We start from the raw sequence: 25,938 nt of genomic DNA, 5'->3' as shown, positions 1-25,938 counted from the left end.
TTTTTCCCATATTATTAGTGACATAATCACAGAGTGAAACTAATACTTTTTCATTAGTATTAAATCTTTAATTACTAAAAACAAGTTTCTGAAAAGTTACTTCTGTTAGTTTTGTCTTATTTCAAGTTTATCAAGACATTTACACTGGAAACTGGACCAAAAGCATTTTTGCAGTGCGATGAACAAATGAATCTTGTTTTCATGTTTCAGATTCTCATTTTGATTTTGTTTCCAGGTGAAAAGGGAGAAAAGGGCAAAGGGGGCCCTGAAGGGGCCCAAGGAACCTGGGGGACAGTCGGACCCCCAGGGCGCCCAGGACCACCTGGAGACCCGGGACTTAAGGTCAGCCATAGGGGCGGAGTCAGGGAGCAAACCGGACCAGAGCAGAACCGAACCTCTCTCCTGGTTGTGTTTGGGTTTAGGGGGACAGTGTCCCTGGTTTCCCTGGAGACAAAGGCTTCCCTGGACCCCAGGGACCGAATGGATTCCCAGGACGGTCGGGGCCCCCTGGAGTCAGCGTGGCGGGGACCCCTGGAGAGCGCGGGACCCCTGGCAACCCGGGACCTGATGGATTTCCTGGACCGCCTGGACTGAAGGGAGATCCAGGTAAAGCTGTTGGTGAAGTCAGATAAAATGACTGTAGTGAAATTATTTCACAACATTTCCTGTTTTTCTGCACCAGATTCAGAAAGCGCTTTGCTCTGAATACAAATCAATTTACTCTGACTTCACTTCAGGTCCCAGTTCTCCCAGTTCTCCCAGTTGTCCTGTCTCCAGTCTGTATGACAGAGTGATAACATCGGGACATTTCAGCCTCACTGCCTTGGTTTTTCTGTTTATTTAATTTGTTCCAGATCAAACACGTTCTTTAATAACATCTCCTGTCTGCTCACCTATTAATGCCTTTGTTTACATCGTTATAATAATATCAATAACAATAAAGAAATAAAACATAAAATAAGTTATTCTGCATCCACCGCCTTCACTTCCACCAGATCAGCTCAGTTCTTGAAACCAAACAAAATGGCTGCTAGCGGCAGCCGGGCTGCATGTAGCAACCAAGACAACCAAATCATAAAGGCAAGCATTTGATTTGAGGTGACCTATGACCTTTTCCAACCTTTGAAAATGAAAATGCAGAATAGAAGTTCAATAAGTGAGACTGCAGGTTCTATTTATTGAATTTTATTCTGAGAAAATAATTGTGTATTAAACTGCAATTGTTTTACCTGAAGTATTTACAAATATACAGTAATCACTGAAAAAACACAAAATCTTACCAGGTGTTGCCGTTTCTAGTCTCTGGTGATCGAACGTTTTTTCTGCTTCAGAAAATGTCTCTCTCTTTGATTTACTTTTTGATTCTTTCCGTCTTTTTGATTTTGTGTGATCACACCTTCTTTTGTTTGACTCCGGTTCTCTGGTTTCTCCTCCCGTAGGAGACCATGGCCTCTGGTTTTCGAATCCCGGCCGTCCGGGGCCGAAGGGACACCGTGGACCACCAGGTAAGCCTCGTCTGAAACACCCGTATCTTCACCTGTTAGTGCAGCTTCCTGCTCACCTGCCTCCATCTTCAGGTGCCCCAGGTCCTCCAGGTGCTAATGGCACCGCTGGCATCCGAGGGCCGGACGGGCCTAAAGGGGACCAGGGACTGTCTTACGCTCCAGGACCGCCTGGGGACCAAGGTACCGCGGCGTTGGGTAGGCGTGTCACACCTGTCCTGTCTGAGCCGACGGCTCCATGTTTCTTCTTCTGCCCCTGCAGGACCTCCAGGAGCTGCTGGAGATCCTGGAGAAAAGGGAACCGACGGTTATTGTGATGATGGATGTCCAGGTAAAATCTAGCATCAGCTGAAGAGTTTCTGATGTAAAGGAAGAACAGAATCTACCAAAGAAACTCCCACTTTCCTGATTCAAAAACATCTGGACTGGTGGGAATCAGCCGACTCCTCCAGAACAGCGACAACTTTAAATTTATTAAATACTAAACAGCCAGGGTGAGCCCACAAAGCTTTGCCCTAAAATTCACCATGTCAGCCATTTTGGGTCTAACTGAGCCAGGTGGGGGAGCTACTGAGTCTGTTTTCTGATTGGTGAAACAAAGTTTATGATCAGTTCAAATGTTTTAGTACACCTGAAATAAAACAAAACCAATTTACAAATAACTTTTCACTAGCGGATTATTTTACGTATAATAAGACATAATTAAAATCATCAGCCAGTGGATCAGAACGTTTTTATTTATTAAGTATATAGTTACTTGTAATTATTGTCTTATTCCAAGTGTAGTAAAATATTTGCACTGGAATCTAAACCAGAAGTTCTTGGTAAGTTTTTGTGTTTTTCAGTGTTGAATATATGGAAGCATTTCAGAAATATAAATAAGTCAAACTGTTGAGTGTTTTACAGTTTACCTAACTCTGTGCTCCAGGTTCTCCGGGGCCGCTGGGCCCCCCTGGGCCCCCCGGACCAAGAGGCAATATTCAGAGTGGCCCCCAGGGGCCCGAAGGCCAGCCTGGACCGCCGGGGTCCCCAGGACGTAAAGGACGCCTCGGCCCCCCGGGCAACCAGGGAGCACCAGGTGAGTCATGGATCTGGGTCAGAGGTCGGCACCATAACTGAATTGTGGTGGCGATGTGAAGTCACCGTGTTTTTTTTTCATCAAACTCGCCTCTTATTGGCTGAAACCAACAGCAATAGCATGAGAAGAGCCAATAAGAAGTGGCATGTTAATCAGCTCTTTATTGGCTGGTTCAGATTTACTCTGTAAACAAACTGAATTCAACTCAAAGTTCACATTTGAAAACTTCAAAAGCTGCGATTTAAAACATGGAGGGTTTCTTCATGACTTAACCAATTTAATTAAAGCAAAAAAAAAAAACTAAAATTATTTTCTCGGAAGTTGATAGTTTTGATTTTTTCTCTGTTTCTTCTCTATCAACTTGTTCCTGGTTTTGCAGTGGAGAGTCACAAATGTTTGTTAGTTTAAAGATAAACAGAAAACTACAGAGGACCAACACCAGTTCACACTTTTTCATAGAGCATATCTACAATATTCAAAAGAGCCTGAGATTCTCTGGCCCAGCGCTACCTAACACACTATTGGCTGGCGTTGGTAAACAACCAATCCCAGAGCAGCATTCATTTTCCTTGCTGCTGATTGGCTGAGCCCTCGAGTGTAGCTAAGGAAGTCCTTAGTTGTTAGCTTCCACTAAGTGTAAGATGGTTTCCTGTGTGTATTAATGCATATTAAGTTATATTTAGTGGTATAAGCATTTTTAGAGGAGATCTCTAGTATTGATGGGGTTCAGCTGTGACTGGTTGTGGCCCCTAACCTCTGCAAATGCCGGAAATCCAGTGAATTCTTTCACCACACCCAAAATGCTGTGGTCTGCAACAACACGCAGTATGAATCACGGTGGAAGGTTGAAGGTCTAGAAGAGATGAAGACTTGAGTGTGTTCCCACAGGTCCCCAGGGGCCTTCTGGCTACCCTGGAGCGAATGGACACAAAGGATATGCCGGGGCCCCTGGCCGACCAGGTCCTCCGGGGTCCACATCAGACGATTGTAAGGCAGGGACGCCTGATAACATGGGCCCTCCAGGCCCTCCGGGACCTTGTGGCCCTCAAGGACCTGGTGGCCCTCGCGGTAATCGTTTACCTCTTTTTTTTTCTTGACGCCTTTATTTGTTTTGCTTTAGTCATTTCCTGTGTTGAACAGTCAGTCTAACTTCATTTTTTTAGGTTGTAAAGGTGAAGTTGGGGATAAAGGTCATTCAGCTATTGGTCCAAAAGGCAAGATTGGAGAACCTGGAGTTCAGGGGTCTCCAGGGACACAAGGATGTAAGGGGCCCCAAGGCCCTGTTGGGGACACTGGCTCAATGGGGCCCTCTGGTGGGAAAGGTGAGTTCCTACCAGAAACACGCCTGAAGGAATGTTCTTCTGTTCAAAGTCCTTCACTAAGAACCTGCTTTAGGTCTGACTGGGCCGGAGGGCTTTGAAGGAAGGCCAGGTTTTCCAGGAAACAAGGGCAATCCTGGAGGCTCAGGCAAGCCCGGAGAGCGGGGGCCTAAAGGACAAGATGGTGGTCAGGGTTGTGCAGGCCCAAAGGGACCAAAAGGTACTACTGTGGTTACAGTACTACCGGTTAAACCGTACAATACCAGGATCATGTTCCTCATCCAGATTGCAGTTTTTGCTAACCTGCTACAGATTATGGACAACTTGTGTCCTCCTGCAGGTCACAAAGGTTGTGCTGGTCCTCCAGGAGAACTCATCCCCAGACCTGAAAAGGGCCCAATAGGACCACGAGGATGCCCCGGCGATCCCGGATTCTCCGGACCACGAGGTGAGAGAAACCGGAGAATCTGTGAAAGTCTCCATGTTGGTCAAACTCTGGTTCCGTCTTAGATAACAGAGGACAGAAACGTCCAACTCTAGTCCTCAAGATCTACTGTCCTGCAGATTTAGATGCAGCGTCATGTAACAGCCGTAATTGTGTAGTGTCTCTTTAAGATACTCTAGTGTTTCTAATGATGTCAGAAGTATGCGCCACGGCTTCTCTGTAGAGAGCGTGGGAGAAACGTGATATAGATGGACACATGAACCGAGACTCCCCAACTTTTTAGTAATGTTACGGGTTGTTTGGACGCTGCTCAACTTTCATGTCTGATAATATAGCAGCCGTTCAACCGGCTTTGTAAGGTTGGTGAAGAGCGTATTTACTAAAGGACAACACTGGGGAATTCCCAGTACCAGTGTGGTTGTGAGTTTTTGACCGTCCTGACGAGGCTGCCGCCTCCTCTCCTCCCTTAAACACAACCCAAGCGTTACAGTCACCTGGCCTTTACCAAACTTGATGACAGGTAGTTCAATCATTTGATTCAGTTGTGTTGGACAGTTGAAGGACTGCGGTTGGAGACCCCTGCTGTAGACGGACCCCTCTGTCCAGGTCTAGTGGAAAAAGACTGAAACCGTCAGCAGGTCACTCAGTTCAGATGACTCTAAGAACTGTTCGCTTCCCTCTGATACAATTCTGTAAGCAGCATGACAAATCCACTAACTTGATGCTTAAAAGCTTGAGTAGCTTGGTGCCATCTCCATGGAAACCAGATGGCAATGGTCAGATTTCCATCCAGCTCTGGGTGTGGGTCTCATCCTCTGCTCTGATCTCTTTAGTATCAACTTTGTCTTTTCCACAGGAAACAAAGGTGAGGCTGGATGCACAGGGAATACTGGGTATCCGGGCCCCAATGGACCCCCAGGTTGTAGGGGACCTCAGGGACCCCGAGGGCCCCAGGGTAAGCAAGGCCCGCCCGGACCTCCAGGAACCAAAGGACATCAAGGATACTTCGGATTTCCTGGGCTGAATGGAGAACTGGTGAGATGAATTTTCTCGAGCTAGAACTGAGACCGTCACTGACTGAGAGTTCTGTTGGGTCAGAGTTCTGTTGGGTCAGACAGAATATAGAGGTCTGAGGTCCAATTGGTGTTATAGTGGCTGGAATAAAACAAGAAACAGTTGTTAGAGATGTCCATTCATCCACCATCAGGGAGTTCAGGATCCTGCCAGAGGCCCCAGGAGAGGCAAACAGATGTTGTTGTGTTTTGTTCATAAATAAAAACTGTCTGATGGTCAGAAAACATAATGACCTCTGGTTGTGGCTACAGGGCGACTCAGGATGTCAGGGACCCCCTGGGAGACCTGGGAGTCCAGGATGTCGTGGACCTAGAGGTACCTGCTGACTACATCGCCATGACTCAGAAAGTCTTCAGTTTACCAGAGATTATTTTTTATTCCTCCTGCATAATTAAGCAACATTGGTTGGTTTTAACACGACTTTCTGCGTTTCAGGTGATAAAGGAGACGCCCTTGGTGGTCCTGGTCCACCTGGAGATAAGGGCCATCCTGGGAACCGAGGCCCTGATGGTGACAATCTATTTTAAAATGGTTTGGTTCTTTAGGAAAACAGAAAAAAACCTATTTCATTAATGATCTGCTTGTTGCCTCTCAGGCCCTTGTGGTCCTCCTGGAGATTGTGGGCACAAAGGCCTCTGTGGACCACAAGGACAGAGAGGATGCAAGGGACACAAAGGATTACGAGGATGCCCTGGTGAACCAGGTACAAAGACCTTCCTAAATCTGTGATGGAAGTGGAGGAAGACCTGGGATCATGGTGACTCAGAGATGTTGTCTCCTTTAGGTGTGGCTGGTCCTCCAGGGCCCAGAGGTTACCATGGGCTTCGAGGGCCTCCTGGTCGAGATGGAGTGGACGGTCCCCCGGGGAGGGATGGTAACCCAGGAAACAGAGGTCAAAACCTTTCAAAGATGAAAACATAAAGTTATGAAAATACATGGATGCTGTTTTTAGTGATGATAGTTCCCACGATTAAAGACTTTAAAATGTTGGAACCACAAAGTCCAACTCCAGGCCTCAGTGAGTCTAACCGCCCGGTGAAAGCAAAACTCGGCCCTCAAACGAATGCTGAAAAATTCCAAAGTGGGCGGAGCCAAGAGATTGGGGACTAATTGTTGGGATAAACAAGGTGTAGCCAACTTCAGGACTTTGTCGCCATCTTAGTGACTTTTCAGACCCTCTAGATTATTTTTTTCACAAAAAGTTAATTTATGTGAGAATAATCCATTTGGCTCGTATCAACCAGAGTTCTGAAAGCAAAATATCAGCAGTGGGCCAAACACAGAGCCCTGAGGCACACCAAGGCCAAACAAAAATGGATGCCACAGTTTGGTTTTCTTTTTTAAATAATTTATTTTTGTTTCTTCAGGAGCTCCGGGGCCACCAGGGCTTCATGGGTTAGACGGACTGAGTGGACAGGCAGGTGCCATGGGGTCCAAAGGTGTGAGGAACACTGGACACATTTTAAGAAGGAAAACGTAGAACAATACATTTTAGTTGGCTATTTTGTAAACTTTCATTTGAATATAGTTCAACTGAACACTAGCGCTTTAGCGTTAGCTGAACTAATGTATGGTGAGATCATCATGATTTGCACAGTTAGCTCTTCAGTTAGCAGTGCTAACCACTGTAAAGGATTATCCTGATGTGTTTTTATTGTTCCATTTTGTTGGATGTTGTGTTGGTAGTAAAGCCTTTTAAAAACCAGCAGAAAGCAACCAAACAGACCTGAATGTTGTAGTGCGCCAGGCTAAGCTCCACACTGAAGCTACGTCTGATTCAGAGCAGCTCAAACTGAAACTAACAGGCCTGTTAAATGTTTGTTTGTAGCACCTTTAACCATTCTATGCGAGAAAACTAAAATGGAGGGTGCTTGGGTTCGATATCAATCCAGTATCCCGATCAGTGTGCGGCACCAACGACCAAGTTTATGACAAATATGACCCAGAGAAACATTAGAATTTTAGGCAAAATGATTCAGCCTAACTTTATTAAACTAAAGTGACAGGAAATCCAACTATTTAGTCACCACTGTAACTTTATAGTTGAAAGACCCTTCAATAAGATCTAAAGAACATAAACCTCTTTACAAAAGGCAGAACAAATATATGGAGCTAAAACTGTCTCATAATTCACAAATGCAAAAGATTCACAAATGCACTGTACGAGATCCACACTTGTATTTTTGATGCAAACATAAATATATCTTGATTTATCAGCTGTTTCTGGCCTGTGAGTTTTGCTGCATTTGTGTGTGAATTTTGAGACTCCTCTCACTCTCAATCCACAAATCTCTTTTTTTAATAAATGGTCTATCTGGTTGGATGATCGACAAAAAATCAGATAGCTTCCTTGTTTCACCCAATCATATGAACGAAGCCCCACATTGGGGTAACCTATGTTTCAGCCAATCACATTATCCCATTCCAACAGCGCCGTAGCCATGACGACGCACCAACAGTTTAGACCTCAGCCTGGCTTCTGGAAGCGGCAGAGGAGCGGCAAGTGAAATATCTATCTGATGTATTTAGCTGTTTATCATTATTAATGTTAATCGATTTAACTTTGCAACTATCATCACAAGCTAGCAATCTAAGTGAGTAAGTTGTGCTACCGAGCTATGCTAGCGCTTCTGCATGCTATTAGCATCAGGCTTGTGTCTAAAGTAACTGTTTAACATCCTGGGTTTGTTGCCCCAAACCCAGGTAGCAGCTCTGGCCTTAATTATCGCCACAGAATCTGTTCTCCACACCATAATAATAGTCTTTCTATAATATGAATTGTTATAAAGTCCTGACCCTTAAATAAATTACAGCAATGTAATAATTCACACTTTTGAGAAACAAAGAGTGATTTTTTTCTTAACTTATCATACAAAGCTGAATATACTAAAATATGTATCCATCTTCAAAATACACCTTGATGTGCATTTCTTACATTTTTTCCTAGGGGGAGCTGGTGAGTCTGAGATAACCAGCCAGCTCACACTGAGAAAAAAAAAATATATAAATGCAGAAACCTGGTAGATGATAATTCATACATTGTTTATGTAATCTATTCGGCCTCGGTTATTTTTAATGGTAACCAAGACAACAGAACGTAACGTCTAACCTTACATGTGAGCTGCGCTGGTGGGTGTTAGTTTAACCCCACTAACCAGAACCACCATCAATGCATAATAAATATGAATATTTTACAGTTTATATTTCATAGTATTTAAAAAAAACTTTCAACATTCTAAATTACAAGGTAAAGACTTTTACAAGACTGCACCGGCACTGTTATTGTGAAGTGTAGCATATTAATCTGTCAATATCAATATTGACAGATCAATATTGACGGACTAATATTGATTAGACATGGCTTATATTTGAAAGCCATGTCTAAACAGCAAGCATGTAATCTGCACTGGATTATCTCAGTCTCAAAACTGGATTTGTTTAAGTATATATATGAATTTGAGACAATCATTACTTCAGATTTTTTTTTAAAGATACTGTATATTGCAATATACATTTTTGTGGATTAATCAGTACAATTTTTCTCTTGCATAGTGTCACCAGATGTGCTGTGTGACCCGGTGAAGCTGCTTGTTCTGTGCATTTGTGAATCTTTTGGGAAAAACGTTGCAGGCCTGTTAGAAAGAAGCGAGGAGTTGAAATCCCAGAGGAAAAAACATTGAGAGCGTTGAAATTCACTCGTCCTCTTCTCCGGACTTCCCTTGAACGCAGCAGAATCGTGGGGCTGAAGAAGCTAGCTAGCTCACTTAGCTCAGCTCAAAGCTCGTCTACTTCCGCCTGTCTCCTCTCGCGTCGACCAAACTCCTCCAACTTCTCCTGAATTCCGTCCTCTCCCGTCCGGCTTTGTCCGGTTTTCTCTGTATTTCTTTACTTCTTGTCCGCTCGTCTTCCCTCCGGTCGCCACCATCACGGTTCTCCTCTCCTTCTTCCTCCCTCCTTCTCTCCTCTCAACCAATCACGAGTCACGCAGCGGACGGACCGTCTCGGGGACCAATCAAAGGGCAAAGCCAAATAAAACACACAGTGAATCTTACGTCACACTAATACTTCTCTTAGTCGATTTACAAATAATACAGTTTTAATTACTAAGTAAGCAAATTACTTAATAGCTACTTTAACCCTTTATATTTTTTAAATATTAAAGTAAAGGAAAATACTAGTGTATTTCTTTCAGAAACAAGAATATGAAATCCATAGCTGTCACCAATGCTATGCAATAGTAAATAAAGGTTTTCTTTTAATATATTTGTGTCCTGTCTTGAACTATGTAAGATTTCTATTAACCTTAACATTACAGAAGCCTCAGTTTACCACTGGGCTGCATGTTATTACAGGTTGCTTGTTATTTAAGTCATGTTCTCATTTAGCTACTGGACTTTCTGTGGTTTCTCATAACTTCCTCTGAATGCTGGTCATCCTCAGGTGTATGTCCGGACATCAGTAAAAGTGAAAAAGGCCCTCCAGGTCCTAAAGGTCTTCCAGGTCCTCCAGGTCCACCAGGTCCTACTTGTCCACCCAAGAACGGCCCACCAGGACCGAAAGGCCCAACGGGACCCCAGGGTCTGCAACGACTCGTAAAACAAATGAATTCATGCTGCGTCAAACCAAATCTGACCGTAAACGGTTCACCTGTGTGTTCGTCTTACAGGGCCTCCAGGTGATAGTGGACCGCCAGGTCCACCTGGAGGCGACTGTAAAAACCCAAAACCAGGGCTATGTGGGGATCCTGGTGATAGGGGCCCAGATGGAGATCCAGGTCAGTGATAGCGTGACTTTTAACTTTTCCTGTTGAAGGAATTTCAGTCTGAATCTAATCCGACACTCGCCTGGCGCTGACCTTGCAGGTTGTCCTGGTGAAATGGGAGATCCTGGTCCAAATACACCAAACTGTGGGGACAAAGGAGACACCGGTGATCCAGGGTGCTCAGGGCCAAAAGGACGCCATGGATATCAGGGGCCACCCGGACCACCAGGCAACCCTGGAAACCAAGGGCCCAAAGGTCAGACTGCTTCCACCGTCAGCACTGAGGTTCTGGTGCTGGTTCTTATGAAGCTGAATGGAGACACTGTAGAGAAAACTGGGGGAAATCTGAGGTTTCACAGGTTTTAAGGTGAAGTTAAATTCTGATGGTTCTCAGTTCGTCTGTTTTGTGAGGATCAAGTTGAACTTTCAGGTTGACTAATCAACATCTCCAGACAACAAACGACTGATTCCACTATGCTGCCCTAAACCCCTTCAGCTAAGAACCCCAAACCTCTAACCAGTCCAGGTTGGTTCTTCTGTGAGTTTCAGTGTTGCAGGTACAGCCAATCAGCACCAAGGAAAACAAACGTCACTCTTTGATTGGCTGCTTCACAAACAACAGCCAATAGCGTGTCAAGTGACAGTGTGCCAAATTGTTTCAGACTTTCAGCTGTGTTTTCTTGATGTTAGCTGGCATGCTAGCTGATCTCAGATGGACCGGTCTTACAGTCAGGGTAAACCAAAAATTATGGTTCACCAGGATTGGTTAAAGCCGACTAATAAATGTGTGTTTGTCTGATCAGGTATGAGAGGCGACTCGGGTTTGCTGGGCATACCTGGAGAACAGGGTCCGAGGGGTCACCCAGGTCGCCCAGGGCCCAAAGGAAGGCCTGGGGTCAATGGATCAGACGGTCCAAAAGGGCAGAAGGGCCGAATCTTATCGAATGGCCCTCCCTGCTCACCAGTTAGGGGCCCTAGCGGGCCACCTGGCCCTCCTGGAGCTAGCGGAGATCGGGGCCAGAGGGGAGAAATTGGCCTCTTAGGTAGGAATGGTGAGGAACTCGGTTTGAAAGGCTTGTTTGGATCTGATCTGATTTTCCTGATGGTTGACAATGTGCTTCAGGGATAAAGGGGGATCCTGGGGCTGATGGAGCAATGGGACCCCAGGGGCAAGAAGGTTCCCTGGGACAGATGGGAGAGTCAGGCCAGCCTGGAGAGAACGGAGTTCTGGGAGAAAAGGGTAAGATGTCTCACCTTCAGTTAGGGGCCAGTATCATCACTGTGGGGTATCTGATCACTTGTTTTACGCCTGGGCAACACGTTTTTGAGGCGGTGCACAGCGGAGCGATGGGTAGCACTCATGGGTTCGATTCCTGGCCTGGGGTCTGCCTGGTTTCTCTCTGAGTACTCCACCATTTTTCTTGATAAAGGTTTCTTTAAAGGAAAATGCTTGAGTCGCGTATGACAAGGCATGCTAGTTGTTAGCCTTTCCATGCTAATGGGCAGCAGAGGAAGCAGGCAATCCAGTGGGTTGCCAAACTAGTCATGCTAGTCATTAGCCTCTCTGATGCTAATGCTAGATAGTACTCTTCTTCTCATTTGTCAGTGCTGGTTGCTCATTTCCTGCTGATCTTTAATCAGATCAGTAGGAAATGGAAACAGCCTCCTGCGCTTTGGGTGAATAGTCTTATTTTTGGCAGTAATATTGCTCCTTATATTGGAAGGCTTGTTGTTTACATTCATAATCTTTAACTTCTTCAAAGTCCTAACACATTCTGCTGCTCACAGGTCGTTAAGGTGTTGCCCAAACACAACCTGACCAATCGGTGCTCGGCTTTATCACCTGTCATGCTCTCTGTGTATCGCAGGTGATCCGGGTCCCCCCGGTGACCCAGGTCCACCTGGGCCGACCGGAGGCATGAAACCAGGGTTCCTGTTGGTGAAACACAGCCAATCAAAGAATGAACCAACATGTCCGCCAAATATGCATCCACTTTGGACTGGATACAGCCTGCTGTACCTGGAGGGCCAGGAGAAGGCGTACTCCCAGGATCTGGGTAAGGAGATGTATTTAGATACTCTACAGGTCTTCAAATCAGCGTGGCCATGCTGTAGCGCTGTGATCCGATTCTCCTGCATGTTCCCAGGTCAGGCCGGTTCCTGCATTCCCGTGTTCTCCACCTTGCCGTTCTCCGTCTGCGAGACCAAAAAGTGCAAATACGCCAATCGAAACGACAAATCCTATTGGCTGTCGACGATGAAGCCGCAACCAGACCATCCATTCAGAGGAGATGCCATCAAGGAGTACATCAGCCGCTGCGTGGTGTGTGAGGCGCCCTCTGCTGCCGTGGCCATGCATGACCCCAACTCCAGAGAGCCACCAAGCTGTCCCCCCAACTGGAGCCGCCTGTGGACTGGATACTCCTTCATCATGGTGAGGCATGCTGGGTAAAAACATGGCAGAGAGGTTCACCGGTCACCCTCTGGTTGTTTGTTCTTTGTGTCTCTGTGTTGTCGTGGTAACAAGACCAGGGTGTCCGCTGGTTCTCATCCAATGACTCAGCTAAAACAGGCAGATGTTAATGATAATAATAATGATAATAATCATAATCATAATAATACATTTTATTTATATAGTGCTTTTCTTGGTACTCAAAGATGTTTTACTGGAGTTCAATATAAAATCAGACGAAGCAACAGAACAGAAAAAGGACAGATTATACATGTAGAGGAAAGAAATGTTGATGAACATTCACACTGAAGTCATGCAGATATCATCTGTGGGAATACTTGGTGAGAATGTTAGGAGTCTAACAGGAAGGATCTGTGAAAAGCTGCTTAGTCCATTTAGGATGCAGCAGTCTGTCACTGATGGAGCGCCGCAGTTCAGCAACAGCTTCATGTGAGAGGGACGCTGTCCACCGGCATGGAAGATGGCTGATGCCTCTGTAGAATGGATCTAGTTAAAGGAAATGTTATTATTAGGCTGATATCCTTGGTCGACCCGGTTCTACTGGAACCAGAACATTTGCTCCACCTCCAGCTGCTTTGGTTCTTTCAGGAGTCAAACCAAGCTGTTCCCCTCCTGGCCTGTGGGGGCGCTGCACCAAGAACCACTGAAGGAAGCAAAACAAAAAACCTCTGAAGACACTGAGAGCAACTTCCTGTTTCACCAGATGGAAACAAGATGGAGGCGTCAGATTTTAGCGGTTGGAGGATTTCTCTTTAGTCTTTGGCTAAAAGCAATGAGCCATTTCTCCTGCTAGCGCTAGGCTAGCACGTTAGCTTTGGTTGTATTTACCCAGAATGCCACTTTCTGCTTTTGGAGCCGTCTCCGGTCTGGGAGGAAATCTGGAGGATTCATGAAATTTAAACATGGAGACACATTTAAAGGCACAGTTCAAAGTTTCGAAGTTCAGCTGTTCACTTAATATAGGAAACGATCTTAAAACTGTTTTTTGCCTAAATATGAATAAAGCCAGGATGATTTAATTCTGTCCTCTCTTTGTGTGTGTGTGTGTGTGTGTGTGTGTGTGTGTGTGTGTGTGTGTGTGTGTGTGGGTGTGTGTGTGTGGGTGTGTGTGTGTGTGTGTGGGTGTGTGTGTGTGTGTGTGTGTGTGAAGTTTTCAGGTGGCGGTGATGAGGGCGGCGGCCTCTCTCTGATGTCGCCGGGCAGCTGCCTGTCTCAGTTCAAAGCCCAGCCCTTCGTGGAGTGCCAGGGCGCGCGGGGAACCTGCCACTTCTTCGCCAACATCTACAGCTTCTGGCTGACCACCCAGAGCGGCACCGAGGGCGCGCTGACCGACTCCGACCAGCAGAGGGCGCACGTCGCCCAGTGCAGCGTCTGCATCCGCATGTGAGGCGCAGCAGGGCGGCGCTGGAGAGACTGGCGCCTTAAAGACCGAGGCGGGGCACAGGGTGAGGCTTTTATTTTGAAGAGGAGAAACTGTGATGATCCCGGCTGCCGAAACGCTGATCAGTGGGTCCGTCACCAACATGGCGACTGGAAAATGGAAAGATATTTAGTTTTAACCTCTAAAATGGCCGAGCTTGTGCTGACTTCCTGCAGACGGATTTTACCAAAACAATTTAGAGAATAAATACAGCAGGATGCTGACAGTCCTAATTATTAGAGTTGAAATCAAGGAAACAGTCGAACTTAATCAGATTAAAGGTTAAAAAGTAACATAAACAAAATCAACAGCTTTAATGATTTCAGGTCCTCCTTTCTCTCAGTTTTCCCTCATCAGGTGTTAAACCGGATCAGAACCAGATCCTTCTCTAAAGTTCACTTCATAGCCAGAAACAGAAACTCAGGAACTTCTGGAGCTTTAAAAGTTCACAGTTCTGACAGTTCCAGCTAAAAACAGAGTTTAAAGTTTTTTAAATGTTGCCAAATCATTTCCTGTTTAACACAATTCAGCTTAAATGTTTTTCTGGTTTTTATCTCATATTTTGTTCATTCAATTCATTTTAATTTAAAATTCTTTATTGATCCCATAGAGAAATGAAATGTAACTCAGATCATCCCAGTTTCTTCAGAGTTGGTGTTGAAGGCGATGCTGCAGGCAGGAAGGATCTCCAGTAGCAGTCAGGGTTCCAACGATTCTGCAGAGGCATCTGACTGAAGACTGCTGCTGTGTGACATGCTAACATGCTAATACGCAGGCAGCAGAGATGATATTCCACAGGAACATATCCTGGGTGACATCATCAGTTGTTAGCTAGCGATGCTAATTCACCTCTTTTGCTTTTGCTGCTCCTCTCTATGTCTGTGCCTGGCTGTTTGGTGAGAGAGATGTTGGAGTAGGGGATTCAACCCTAAAGTCAGTTGAAACTCTGGCTCGAGTTTGAACTTCTTCCATTTTGTTTGCCAAAGATCTCTCATTGGCCAACACGATGGAGGGAAGAGATGGTCTGAACTTCCTCCTTTTCAGCTCCTCCTGGATCTGGGGTCAAAGTTCAGGTCTTAGCTTTAGACATGCTAACCTTCCTTTCACAAGCTAGTTGTGTCGTTGCATGGTGTGTATTTATGTCCATCATCTGGGCGGAGCCTGACGCCCGACCCTGGCAGCCCATTGGCTGCTGCAACCTTTCTCTCCTCCTGTCAGGCACTAAGCCCCGCCCCTAGCGGCAGCAGCGACCACTCTGATTGGTTGGCTGGGAGGCAGCAATGGAAAACAAGTCGCTGTTTTTTGTTTTGTTGAGAACTGCGTGGAAAGCTGTGAATATTTTTTCATATCTTTGATCCGCTTTAATGTTTTTGAACCAATAGAAACAACTTCCTGTTTGTATGTGTTCAGGATTTTCAGAGTAAAACAAAAGAATCAAGTTCAGAACGTTATGCAGCAGAAAAGATCTGAGGTCCAAAACAAGAAAAAACTGGAACCAGAACTGCTTCAGAACCAGAACCGCTCTAGAACCAGAAATGTTTTAGAATCAGAACAACCAGAACCACTTCAGAACCAGGACCAGAACCGTTTTAGAAGTAGGAAGTGGCGCTCGTTGTGTTCCGCCTGCGGTCCTGTTGCTTTAAATCTGGTTTTTGTCTGTTTTGGTTCCAGTTCTGGTCCTGGTTCAGTTTTCTGGTTCTGGTTCTGTTGGATTCGTTAGTGCCCTGTAAATATGTTTGATCTCAACTGTTTTATAAGTTTTCTGTAAATTTCATTGGAGTATTTATTTAGCCTTGAAAATAATGCTGGTGCTATTTCATTTTTGTTTTTGTCTCTTATTTTGGTAAATGATGACAGGATGTAACCCCACCCTGATCTTCCGCCAAAATAAAGCAATTATCTGACAAATAATGGATTTCTAACAATTTCTCAAGTTGTGAAGCGCACTTATAAAATGTACAAGTTACATTAAAGTGGATAAAGCCCAAAGGGTCTTAGAGGACAAATAGTGACTGAAATTTAGATTTAGGAATAAAATCTGGAGGAATAACTATTGTAAAACTACAGTTCCCATGATCCCTCTGTTTTTATTTTGCTTTCATTCTAATTAAAGCTGCTGGTTATATTTTATTCTCTGTAGGAGGAAACTTCCCACTAACACTCCTGAAACATTTCTACTTCCTGCTGATGGAAAACTCAATAAACTGCATCAAAATGTCAATCTGGCTTTTTGTTCTGTACTCATAAATCTTAAAACCATAAAATGTGAATCTTTATGGAGCTAAAACGGTCTCATAATTCACAAATGCACTGGACGAGATTCAAACTTGTATTTTCGATGCAAACACAAATGAATCTTGATTTATCAGCTGCATCTGGCCTGTGAGTTTCGCTGCATTTGTGTGTGAATTTTGAGACTATCCTGTTTGTCAATCCACAAATGTCTTTTTTAATAATTGGTCTATCTCATTGGGTGATGAGTAACCAATCAGATAGCTTCCTTGTTTCAGCCAATCACATTCACCCTTTCCAGCAGCGCTGTAGCCATGACGACGCAAGACAGTTTAGACGTCAGACTTTGAAGAAACCTTTGAATTACAAAAATTAAAACTATTTTAAAAGTAGTTTTGTTTTTCAGTATAATTTTTTTACATTTTCAAAAGATAAATTTTCAAAGTGAAAAAAAAATGTTTCTTTAATTTCAGTTTGAAAATTTTATTCTAATTTTTAGTTATTCTGAATTTTGAATGTTTATATTAGGGAAACATTTCAGCATTAATTAAAAATTAAAATCAGTAATTTTACACCAGATCTGTACACGAGGTAAATAAAACACAGCATGATTTAATCTGATTTTATTGTCTTGTTAATCTTATAAGTAATAGCAGCAGAGAAATTTACCGTTAATCTGAATTCAGTCTCAGCTCAGAAATATTGATGAAACTAGAAGAAGCTGCTCAGTCTTTCTGAAAGGTTTCAGCTCGACAGTAAAAACATGAAAATCTCCTAAATCGTTTAAATTTAAAATGTTATTTTCATTTCTCTGCATCTAAATCGAACAGAAGTCAAGAATCAAACAGCTGAAAGAATAAAACACATAATAAACCACATCGTCGCACCCAGAAGCTTCAACACTAGAATTAATGCTTTAAATACAGAAACTCAACATCAAGTACCTTTGATTAGATTCAACTTTTCATTTTCTTTTCTTGTGAGCTTCAGGAAAACTCTGACGCTCCGGTTTCTGGAGGTTTCCTGGGATCGTCAACCAAACGGGACAAAGCTCCGGGCGGCCAGCAGAGGATGTAATATTAATCACATTTTATTAGCAATAATTGGAAATAATATTAAAACCCTCTGGATTAAGATGTGAATTTGTAAATCGCTTAGTAGACAAATTTGTTTTATAGACACGAAAAAGAACAAAAGGTCATAAAACTAAGCCAAAATGAGAATGGGACAAAAGTCAAAGAATATGAGCGTTGCATGCTAATGTTGCAGTAGCAGTAGTTCATGCTAACATAACAATAGCTCGTGCTAACGTTCCAGGTGGCGCTCTGACTCTAAATTCACCTGACTGAGGGAGATGAATCGTCGACTAAAAGCTGATTGTATCGTGTCCAACAGCACTAGCCTAAATGTTCTTGATGCTAAAATAAAATGCTGGCTAGCTACCAGTGGTGGGCACCACTAACTACTACGCTAGCTGGACTAAGCGTGAGATTCTAATAATAATCAGCAGTTCTGCTGAATCGTTTCACCAACACAGTACTTAGCAGAAGCTAATGCGCTGTGCTAACATATTACTTAGCATGAGCTAATACCAAAGTGCTAATTTCAATTCAAATATCTTCCCTTGAAAGGCTACAAACACCAACATTATAATTTACATACTTGTTCTAAAACATGTTTTTATATCCATGTTTTATTTTGTTCGTGTAAACAGACTTCAAAATAAAAGCATGAATATCTTCACCTAACTGCTGAAGAATTTGATAACCAAAACTTCCACACAGATGTTGAAATTATTCAACTGAATGTTTCTAAATCAAAAAATTAGCTCTTTAGAATTGATCTGGAAAATGTGATTAAGGGAAAGCTAAACGTGTCCAAGCTAGCAAAAGTGCCAAAAATTAGCTCCGCTATTAGCACATTAGCGGAAATGTGCCCACTACTGCTTGTTAGCTGCATCGTTGATTTTTTTCATTAATATTTGACTAAAAGACATTTTGGAGATGATGTTTGGGTGTTGGGGTCAGGGGTCAGAGGTCAGGGGTCGGAACTAAAGGAGATAAAATTGAGGAAAAAAAAATCTACTCAATAGTTTTCTAAAATGACGGATTACTGCGACCAGGCTAAGAAAAAACATAAATTATGAGGATAAAACCGAAGAACATTAACGTTGTAATAATCTGAAGAAACTTTATTGTCGTAACTAAATGTTTTTTTTAGTCTGGCGCTAAAACTCCGTCACTTCCTGTTGGAATCGAACCGGATCCAAACAGGAATTCCTGTTTGGATCTCGCAGTTCTGGTGAAACCCCTGTGATTTTATCTGACTGGTCCAGCACCGGGTTCTCCAACACCGACCCGATCCGCAGTCTGCTGACTCAGCACTTTCAGTTTTTATCTTTGTACTTTGTAAATCCTGAATCCGCCCGTCCAAATCCCAGATTCCAGATTCTGAGTCCATCTTAGCCGGACTGGTACCACAGAGATCCGTTCTCCTGGTTCTGGTTCCAGATAAAGTGCTTCTTTTTCAGAGGTTCTGCAGGAGGACCAATGGGTCCAACTGGTTCTACTAGCACTGATTCTGGTTTCCAGTTCAAACCAGAACCAGCCTCTGGTTTTCATCGTTAACCAGGTCGGGTTAGTTCTGATCCTGAAGGAGGTCCGATCTGGTCCGGTCTGGGTCAGAACCTCGGAGGCTTTGGGAAACAAAACGTCCGTTTCCATTTCAGTCAGAACCAGAACAGGACCGGGGTCCAGAAGCAGCATTAACTCCAGATCCGGTTCTGACCATCTGGACCAGCAGATTGGAGTTGATAATAAAAGTGAGAGAGTTCTGCTGGTTCTGAGCCCGGTTACAGAGCATCGTCCGGGTTCTCCTGCGTGGCGGTTCTGGTTTTACGGCGGCGCGGTCTGAGCGCGCTGACGCAGGACGAGGCGGTCAGGGCGATCCGGCTCAGGCCCACGTTCAGGCAATGGACCTCGGAGGTGACCGGAACCTCGGCGAACAGGGCCCGGTCCCGGGACAGCGGACCCGGTCCGCCGTCGCTCTCGATGTCTTTGACGATGTTCAGGATCTCCTGGCGCTCCGCCTGCCGGGTCATCCCGCGGATGTTCAAGATGGCCGACACGTGCTTCTTCCTGAAGGCGGAGCGAAGAGAGGAGAATCAAACAGCAGAAAGATTCTTCTGACACCAGAACCGCCGACGCTTCCTGGTAAAAACCCAAACAGAGACAAGCAGCACCTCCTCTGTCTCACATCTGGGATTTTTAGCAACCAAAATCACAGATTTTTGGCTCAACTTTAGAAATATTTGCAAACAATATTGTGTTATTTTTTTTCTCATTAAAAAAATTACAATGTCTCTCTATAACTTTAATAGAGAAAATGTTTTTTTACATATTTACTAAAACTGTCACTATGTTGTGACAGTTTAACATGAGACAGATAATCTGTGAAACATGGAAGTCCTGCTGCTGCCGTTTGGCAAAATGAACCAAAACAACCAATCAGAGCCAGGAGGAGGGGCTTAGCGCTGTTAATCAACCTCATGTACTTAAATGTGCTAATGATGGAGAAACAATTCACCATTCCAGAGAAACCATTTATCTACCATCATGCTAACTAGCTAAGCGTAGCAGAGAGAAAGAAAAATATGCAGGGGATGAGTGACACCACACAGAGGGTGATTGGCAGCGCTAAAGCCTGCCTCCTGCCTCTGATTGGTTGTTTCTAATTAGAACTGGGAGAACACAGAGGAGGCCGATCTTTTCACAAATTATCTGTCTCATAACAAACTGTCACGACATGCCGACAGTTTCAACAGATATGTAGAAAATATTTTTTAGAAAAGTTACTGCAGGTTTAAAACCCTGGAAAATGTAGATATAGAGGAAAAAAGAGTTAATTAATTGGTAACTTCCTTGATGTTGATCTGGGACCCGAGTTCCACATCAGTCAAAGTTTGAAATCAGGGAACATTTCTCAGAAGTTTAAAAACTGGAGGAACTGAGTGATTCAGTGAGCTTCTCTTTAGCTGCTGATGGAAAATCAAGGCTCAGAACAGATTTGAATGGAAATCAGAATTATTCTCCATGTTATTATGTGATGCTAAAACCTGAAAACACAGAAACCTTCTGACTGTTCAGAGGCAACTGAGCCAGAAAATCCTGACAGGTTTTGTTTCCCTGAGGAAGATTCGTTGGGAGGAGCTGATCTGCAGAACCTTTTCACATTAAATTAAATATTATTTTACATCAGCAGATTTTAACTGCAGTTCAAAATAAATCACTTTGGAAGCAGAACGGAGGTAACAGGCTGAACATGGAGTCATTTTCATGTCTTGGTTGCTTCTGTATTCCTAATTGTTGCTGTAGTGAACAACTGCATGTAAAATAACTGGCAGCTGGTCTAGTCTCGACTGAAAGCCTCGGCTGGAGGAACGGTTCATGTACCTGACGTCTGGAAACTCTCTGACCAGGACTCCCACCTCCATCTGGATGGACGGGACGTCCTCCAGCTGGATGAGCTCTGAGATGTGGGACAGCGCGCCGTCCAACCAGCTGGACGGAGACTCCTGAGACACACACAGACCGCACACTGACACACTCATCTGGACACTTCCTGCTCAGGTTCTTTTGAGTTCTGAGACGTGATTGGAATGGTCCATAAAAGAAGCTGACGTTTCTCACTGTTTTGATCCACCAGAGGGCGCCACAGTTCAGGGAGACGGCTAGTTTGTTTCAGCGCTGCCAGATTGGGTTGCTTTGGGTGGGATATTTAAATTTGAGCTGCTTTTCACAACATTTGTTGGGTTTTTAGAAAAGTTTTAGAGAAAAATTCTTTAAAAATTTTGGTCATGTGGCAGAAATGCACAAATTTTTAATAAAATGCTGCGTTGCTGCACTTATTATTTAGTTTATTTTGAAATTTCTAGAACCTGCCAAATGTGACATCATCAGTGATTTGTCACATGTCACTATGTGGTAATAATGTAAAACAGAAATCCCAACATCATGATGTAAAAGGTAATGTTGCCACAAAACGTTCAACTCTCATTGAGTGTAAAGAGTCGGTTGGAGTCCCAATGTCATCTGGTTCTGGTCAGAATATAATAAACCAGAAATGTGAATTATCATCACAAGTCTGAACGCAGTCGACGGGACATAAGGTTTTAAATATACGGTACTGAAATGACTTTCTGGAGCTAAGCTGAATGTTGAGGTTTGGGTTTTGGACTTTATGTTGTTGAGCTGGAAATGGTCAGATCTGGCAACCCTGCTTTCTCTCCTGGGTGTAGCTACGTCAGGTTTCAAAGACCAGAAGATGCTCAGATCTTAATTCTGGACTCACCAGGTCTTTGAAGAGCGCTTTGATCTGCCTCCCTTCGTCTCGGAGCCGGCCGGCCATCCTCTTCCTCATCTTCATGGAGGTGCAGATGATCCGGCCCCTCATGACGGAGCGGAGGTACTCCATCACCACCCGCCGGTGGACTTCAGCCACCAGCAGCTGAGGGACAAACAGCGTAGCTGAATGCAGCAGCTCCAGCCTGCAGGAGGCGCTCTCATACCAAAGTTATTACAGTTAAATAAAACAAACAAAGCAACAAAAACTGAAATTTTGAAAGCCACAGAAATGAATAAAAACTAATTAATGGGAGAAAACGATAACAGGTGCAGCTGATGATGATTATTCTGGGCACAGAATAAACTAAAGGTCAGCTTATAAAAATAACTAACTTTTAATTAGTTTTATAAATGCTGTGTGTTTATAGCAACTAAAACATATTGTCATTATAGATATAATATCCATAGTTTCTGTGTTTATGAATCTATTCTTCAGCCTTTTGAATTGATGTGAAATAAAATTGTTTCCCACACAGGTGGTTTACGTCGGGTGTCGGTAAATTACGGCGCTCCGTACTCCTTCTGGTGGCTATGCTATGCTATGCTATGCTATGCTATGCTAGCACACAAAATGGCAACGGCAAAAACTCCAGTCAGATGGTTGTTCAACAATAACTGGATAAATACTTTGAAAATGTTTTTTCTGTTATTTACCCAAATTACCTTTTTGAATTCTGCACTTAAAAATTAACCAAATTATGAAAAAACTAAAACTACGTTCTAAACACAAAAACTAAACAACATTTAACTAATAGCAACTGATAAAACTAGCAAATACACTCTAAAAACTAATTCAAACTAACTGGATTAAACAAACAAAAAGTCACAACAAAATAAAACTAAAATACAATGAAAAACCCATAACCATAGCAACCATGCTACCTCATAGGGAGGATTGTCCATCCTGCGATATTTCTTAAAATCCTCCTTGATGGCGGCTTCGATCTGATCGTACGGCTCCGCGTTGGTCAGCCACTTCCTCTTCACCAGGCGCTCAAAGAACAGCTGCAAAAATACAGCCGTCATCATCATCATTAAAATCATCATCATCATCATCATCATTAAAATCATCATCATCATCATCATCATTAAAATCATCATCATCATCATCAACAACATTAAAATCATCATCATCATCACTTCAGATATTTAGCCGCTGAGAGGATCGGCTCTGGATAACACTCCAATGAAAACACAGCAAACTAATAAGTTTGTTTCAATAAGTCTGATCATAAAAAGCACTGTGCTAACATAGCTATAAGAAGCTAATGCTACAAAAAGCACTAATTTCAGCCATGTTGAAACATTTCTCCTTCAATAGAGCCAAATTTAACCTTTACTCTTCTTCCTGTCTGCTTTGTGTTTCAGGAAGTCAACCCTTTCACCCAGGGTTTCAGTTTTACAATTAATGAGTTTTGCTAACTGTTGCTAATTTAGCCTAATTTACCAGAAAGCAGCAAATTTTAAACTACTTACTGTTGAACTGCAGCGATGCATTCTGGGTACAGAATAAACATCATTACGGGTTGAGAACATGGGGAGTCTCAACATAAAGGCTCTCAAAATAATTCAAATACATTTGGATTTTTCCATGTGTTTGTTTCCCCTGATTGTTTTTCATGTAAGAGTTGATTTTTTTCTATAAACCTCATTTGTTCGTTTGTTGCATTCTTGACATGTGCTTAATAGAGTTTCATAAAAACAGAAGGTGAGGAGAGGAAATGGAACTGCTGCGTAAACAGACTTCATAATAAAAGCATGAATGTAAACTACTTGAAGAACTCTTAGCAAATGATAACCAGAATTTCAACGCAGATGTTGAACTTTATGCAATTTAAAGTTTTTCATGAAGACCAAGAAAATTAGCTTTCTATAATTTCTCTGGAAAAAGTAATTTAGAAGCTAAGAGTGCTAGATGTTTTAAAATGCTAAAGGGCTAAGCAACAAAATCAGCTCTTCTATTATTGGAATGACGAATGTGAAGCTGGAGGGCTGGAGGGCTGGAAGGGTGGAGCTGCTGAAGGCGGAGGAGTTTCATTACCAACAGAACAGGCAGGAAGTCAGAGACGTAAAATAAACCAAAATAAATAAGAGAAATAAAACATCAGTTCTAAACGGAGCTGTGATTTCTGAGTTTCTCTGTAAATATTGATACCAGATATTAATACCTTTAATGCATCTGAGATGTAGTCTCTTAGACTGTGTGTGTGTGTGTGTGTGTGTGTGTGTGTGTGTGTGTGTGTGTGTGTGTGTGTGTGTGTGTGTGTGTGTGTGTGTGTGTGTGTGTGTGGTACCCTGATGTGCAGGTAGAGTCGCTCGGACAGAACCCTGACACCCTGCTGGACGATGTGGTCCAGAGACTTGTTGGCTCGCCGCAGAGAGTCCTCACTGACTGACGGGTCACACTGTGCACAGCGCTGTACGAAGCCTCTGCACACACACACACACACACACACACACGTTACATCTTTCGATCATCACAAGGAGTTTACATCGACTTCCGTTAATTTCTATGGCCTAACCTAGACCATTAACCTAAACTCTATTGACTTCTTACACCTAAACCCTAAACTCAACCAAAGCTCAATTCACACCTTATTCCTAAATCTGATCCCCGAAAACAGCGTTTCCCGAAGCATGGTCCCCACAAGGTATTACAAACAAACGCACACACACAGTGCAGTATGTGTGTGTTCAGTGTGTGTGTACACACACGCATACAGGTATTCATGGTTCATGACACCACTGTGACTTTTGGGGTGTTTATAGGGACTCACTTTTCCCTGTATGTGGTGAAGACAGAAATTATGTCAAAAATACAATTCAGAACAAATAGACATTGTGGAGTCACATTCAGTTTTCTGTTTCCTGCCAGTTCATGGTTTCAGGAAACTTTTATGCAGAATTACACAAACTGGATTTATTAGTCCCAGTATTTCTCTTAAGTGGAACAAAGCAAACAATTAAATATATTACAGTAATAAACGATGCTGGTGGTCAGGGAGCAAAACACTGGAGAAAACTGAAGTTGAATCATTTCAACACCAAACTGAGGCCTCTGGGGCCCCATTAACTCCTAATTTATGGCCCTGAATCAGTATTTCCAAAACATGCCCAATATTGTGGAACAATGTCATTTAATATTTCATTCATAATATTACCAAATTATTTCCAACCATAAACATCGTACAGAAAATAGGAAACATTAGCATAACATTCTTCAAGGAAAGACAGAAAAATAAACCATCCTGGTGATAAAAACCTGTAGCAATCAGACATACAGTTTAAACGTCTCCTCATTTAAACTGTGCTTGTATGGGAAGCACAGTTTTTTAAACAGATATTTACATTGTATGCACCAAGTGGGATTGGTGCGTACCGGAAAGGAGGGCAGCAGTTGACCATGGCGATGGTTTTGGACACGTATCCGTCGTCATCGTCTCCAAACATGCCGCTCTGCATCCCTTCGTGGAACATCTCCACTTTACGCTGGAAGCTGAGGGGACAGAGCGACATTTTCACCCTGTTGCTCCACATCTTTAGGACTGAACTCTACAACATCCAGAGTAACAAAAAATGGAGCACCACAAATTCACTGGCTTCCAGAACTTTCATTGTTATTTAGAACTTTAAATGGTTTAAAGGAGAGAAAAGTATTCACCCTCCTACAGATTTCTTCTGCTTTTTTCATCTTACTTAAATGTTTCAGATCAAACAAAGTTTTAAACTTGACCTCAAGAACCAAGAAGAACGAGGGTTATTAAGATAAATTTTAAAAAATCTCTGAGGAGAAGAACGTCCAGCAGTCAGAACCGGACCTTAAGTCCAGTCGCATTTTGGTTCTGCAGCAGGAAGAGGATCCAAAGCTCAGCAGCAAGTCGGCGTACCTGTACAGGAAGTCTGCCAGTCCGTTCAGGCTGCACTGAGCCACCCGGGAGCCTAGACTCCTGTTGATGGACGCCGACCGCTCCAGATCTACCTGCAGCCTCTGAGACGACAGCAGCAGATGGTTACCATGGTGATGACTTTATTTATATGGAGCTGAAGCCGTAAAATTACTTTCATGGTGTTTAATTGTCCTGAATTTTCTGATGTGCAGATGAAAACTGGTTCGGGTTGCAGTGACTTGCTTTGCCCACTAGAGAGCAGCAGAGAGTTGACCAGACGTGTGTGTGTAGATGTGTGTGTGAGATCAGGACATGCTTAATGTTGACTTTGGTTGCAGCTGAAG

At 43.3% G+C, this 25,938-nt stretch overlaps 2 protein-coding genes across 5 annotated transcripts in view; one reads left to right on the top strand and one right to left on the bottom strand.

The window, feature by feature from the left end:
* The window catches only part of LOC102221335 (collagen alpha-4(IV) chain-like), a 42,951-nt gene extending 27,508 nt beyond the window's left edge, over positions 1–15,443 (top strand). For 2 of the 4 annotated variants that reach the window (XM_023351485.1, XM_023351486.1), the window contains 24 exons: positions 236–342; positions 423–606; positions 1,440–1,505; positions 1,578–1,685; positions 1,765–1,833; positions 2,431–2,580; positions 3,469–3,648; positions 3,744–3,902; positions 3,976–4,119; positions 4,240–4,347; positions 5,201–5,379; positions 5,670–5,733; positions 5,854–5,928; positions 6,014–6,121; positions 6,203–6,310; positions 6,786–6,857; positions 9,859–9,996; positions 10,085–10,192; positions 10,281–10,436; positions 10,984–11,232; positions 11,304–11,420; positions 12,049–12,237; positions 12,328–12,614; positions 13,804–15,443. In XM_023351485.1, the coding sequence (XP_023207253.1) occupies positions 236–342; positions 423–606; positions 1,440–1,505; positions 1,578–1,685; positions 1,765–1,833; positions 2,431–2,580; positions 3,469–3,648; positions 3,744–3,902; positions 3,976–4,119; positions 4,240–4,347; positions 5,201–5,379; positions 5,670–5,733; positions 5,854–5,928; positions 6,014–6,121; positions 6,203–6,310; positions 6,786–6,857; positions 9,859–9,996; positions 10,085–10,192; positions 10,281–10,436; positions 10,984–11,232; positions 11,304–11,420; positions 12,049–12,237; positions 12,328–12,614; positions 13,804–14,040 (3,362 nt within the window). In that variant the 3' untranslated portion in view covers positions 14,041–15,443. The remainder of the gene's footprint in view (positions 1–235; positions 343–422; positions 607–1,439; positions 1,506–1,577; positions 1,686–1,764; positions 1,834–2,430; positions 2,581–3,468; positions 3,649–3,743; positions 3,903–3,975; positions 4,120–4,239; positions 4,348–5,200; positions 5,380–5,669; positions 5,734–5,853; positions 5,929–6,013; positions 6,122–6,202; positions 6,311–6,785; positions 6,858–9,858; positions 9,997–10,084; positions 10,193–10,280; positions 10,437–10,983; positions 11,233–11,303; positions 11,421–12,048; positions 12,238–12,327; positions 12,615–13,803) is intronic. The other 2 variants (XR_002754355.1, XM_023351487.1) reach the window with 2 other exon arrangements.
* A 1,469-nt stretch (positions 15,444–16,912) lies between these two features.
* The window catches only part of LOC102221596 (exocyst complex component 3-like protein 2), a 9,544-nt gene continuing 518 nt past the window's right edge, over positions 16,913–25,938 (bottom strand). The window contains exons 2-8 of the mRNA XM_023351656.1: positions 25,595–25,732; positions 25,087–25,203; positions 24,002–24,137; positions 22,590–22,712; positions 21,655–21,810; positions 20,757–20,878; positions 16,913–19,442 (exon numbers count right to left, since the gene is read on the bottom strand). Coding sequence (XP_023207424.1) covers positions 19,157–19,442; positions 20,757–20,878; positions 21,655–21,810; positions 22,590–22,712; positions 24,002–24,137; positions 25,087–25,203; positions 25,595–25,732 — 1,078 coding nt within the window. The 3' untranslated portion in view covers positions 16,913–19,156. The remainder of the gene's footprint in view (positions 19,443–20,756; positions 20,879–21,654; positions 21,811–22,589; positions 22,713–24,001; positions 24,138–25,086; positions 25,204–25,594; positions 25,733–25,938) is intronic.

This window comes from Xiphophorus maculatus, chromosome 18, assembly GCF_002775205.1.
Source record: "Xiphophorus maculatus strain JP 163 A chromosome 18, X_maculatus-5.0-male, whole genome shotgun sequence".
Taxonomy (NCBI): Eukaryota; Metazoa; Chordata; class Actinopteri; order Cyprinodontiformes; family Poeciliidae; genus Xiphophorus; species Xiphophorus maculatus.
This window is presented reverse-complemented; position numbering and strand designations above follow the sequence as displayed.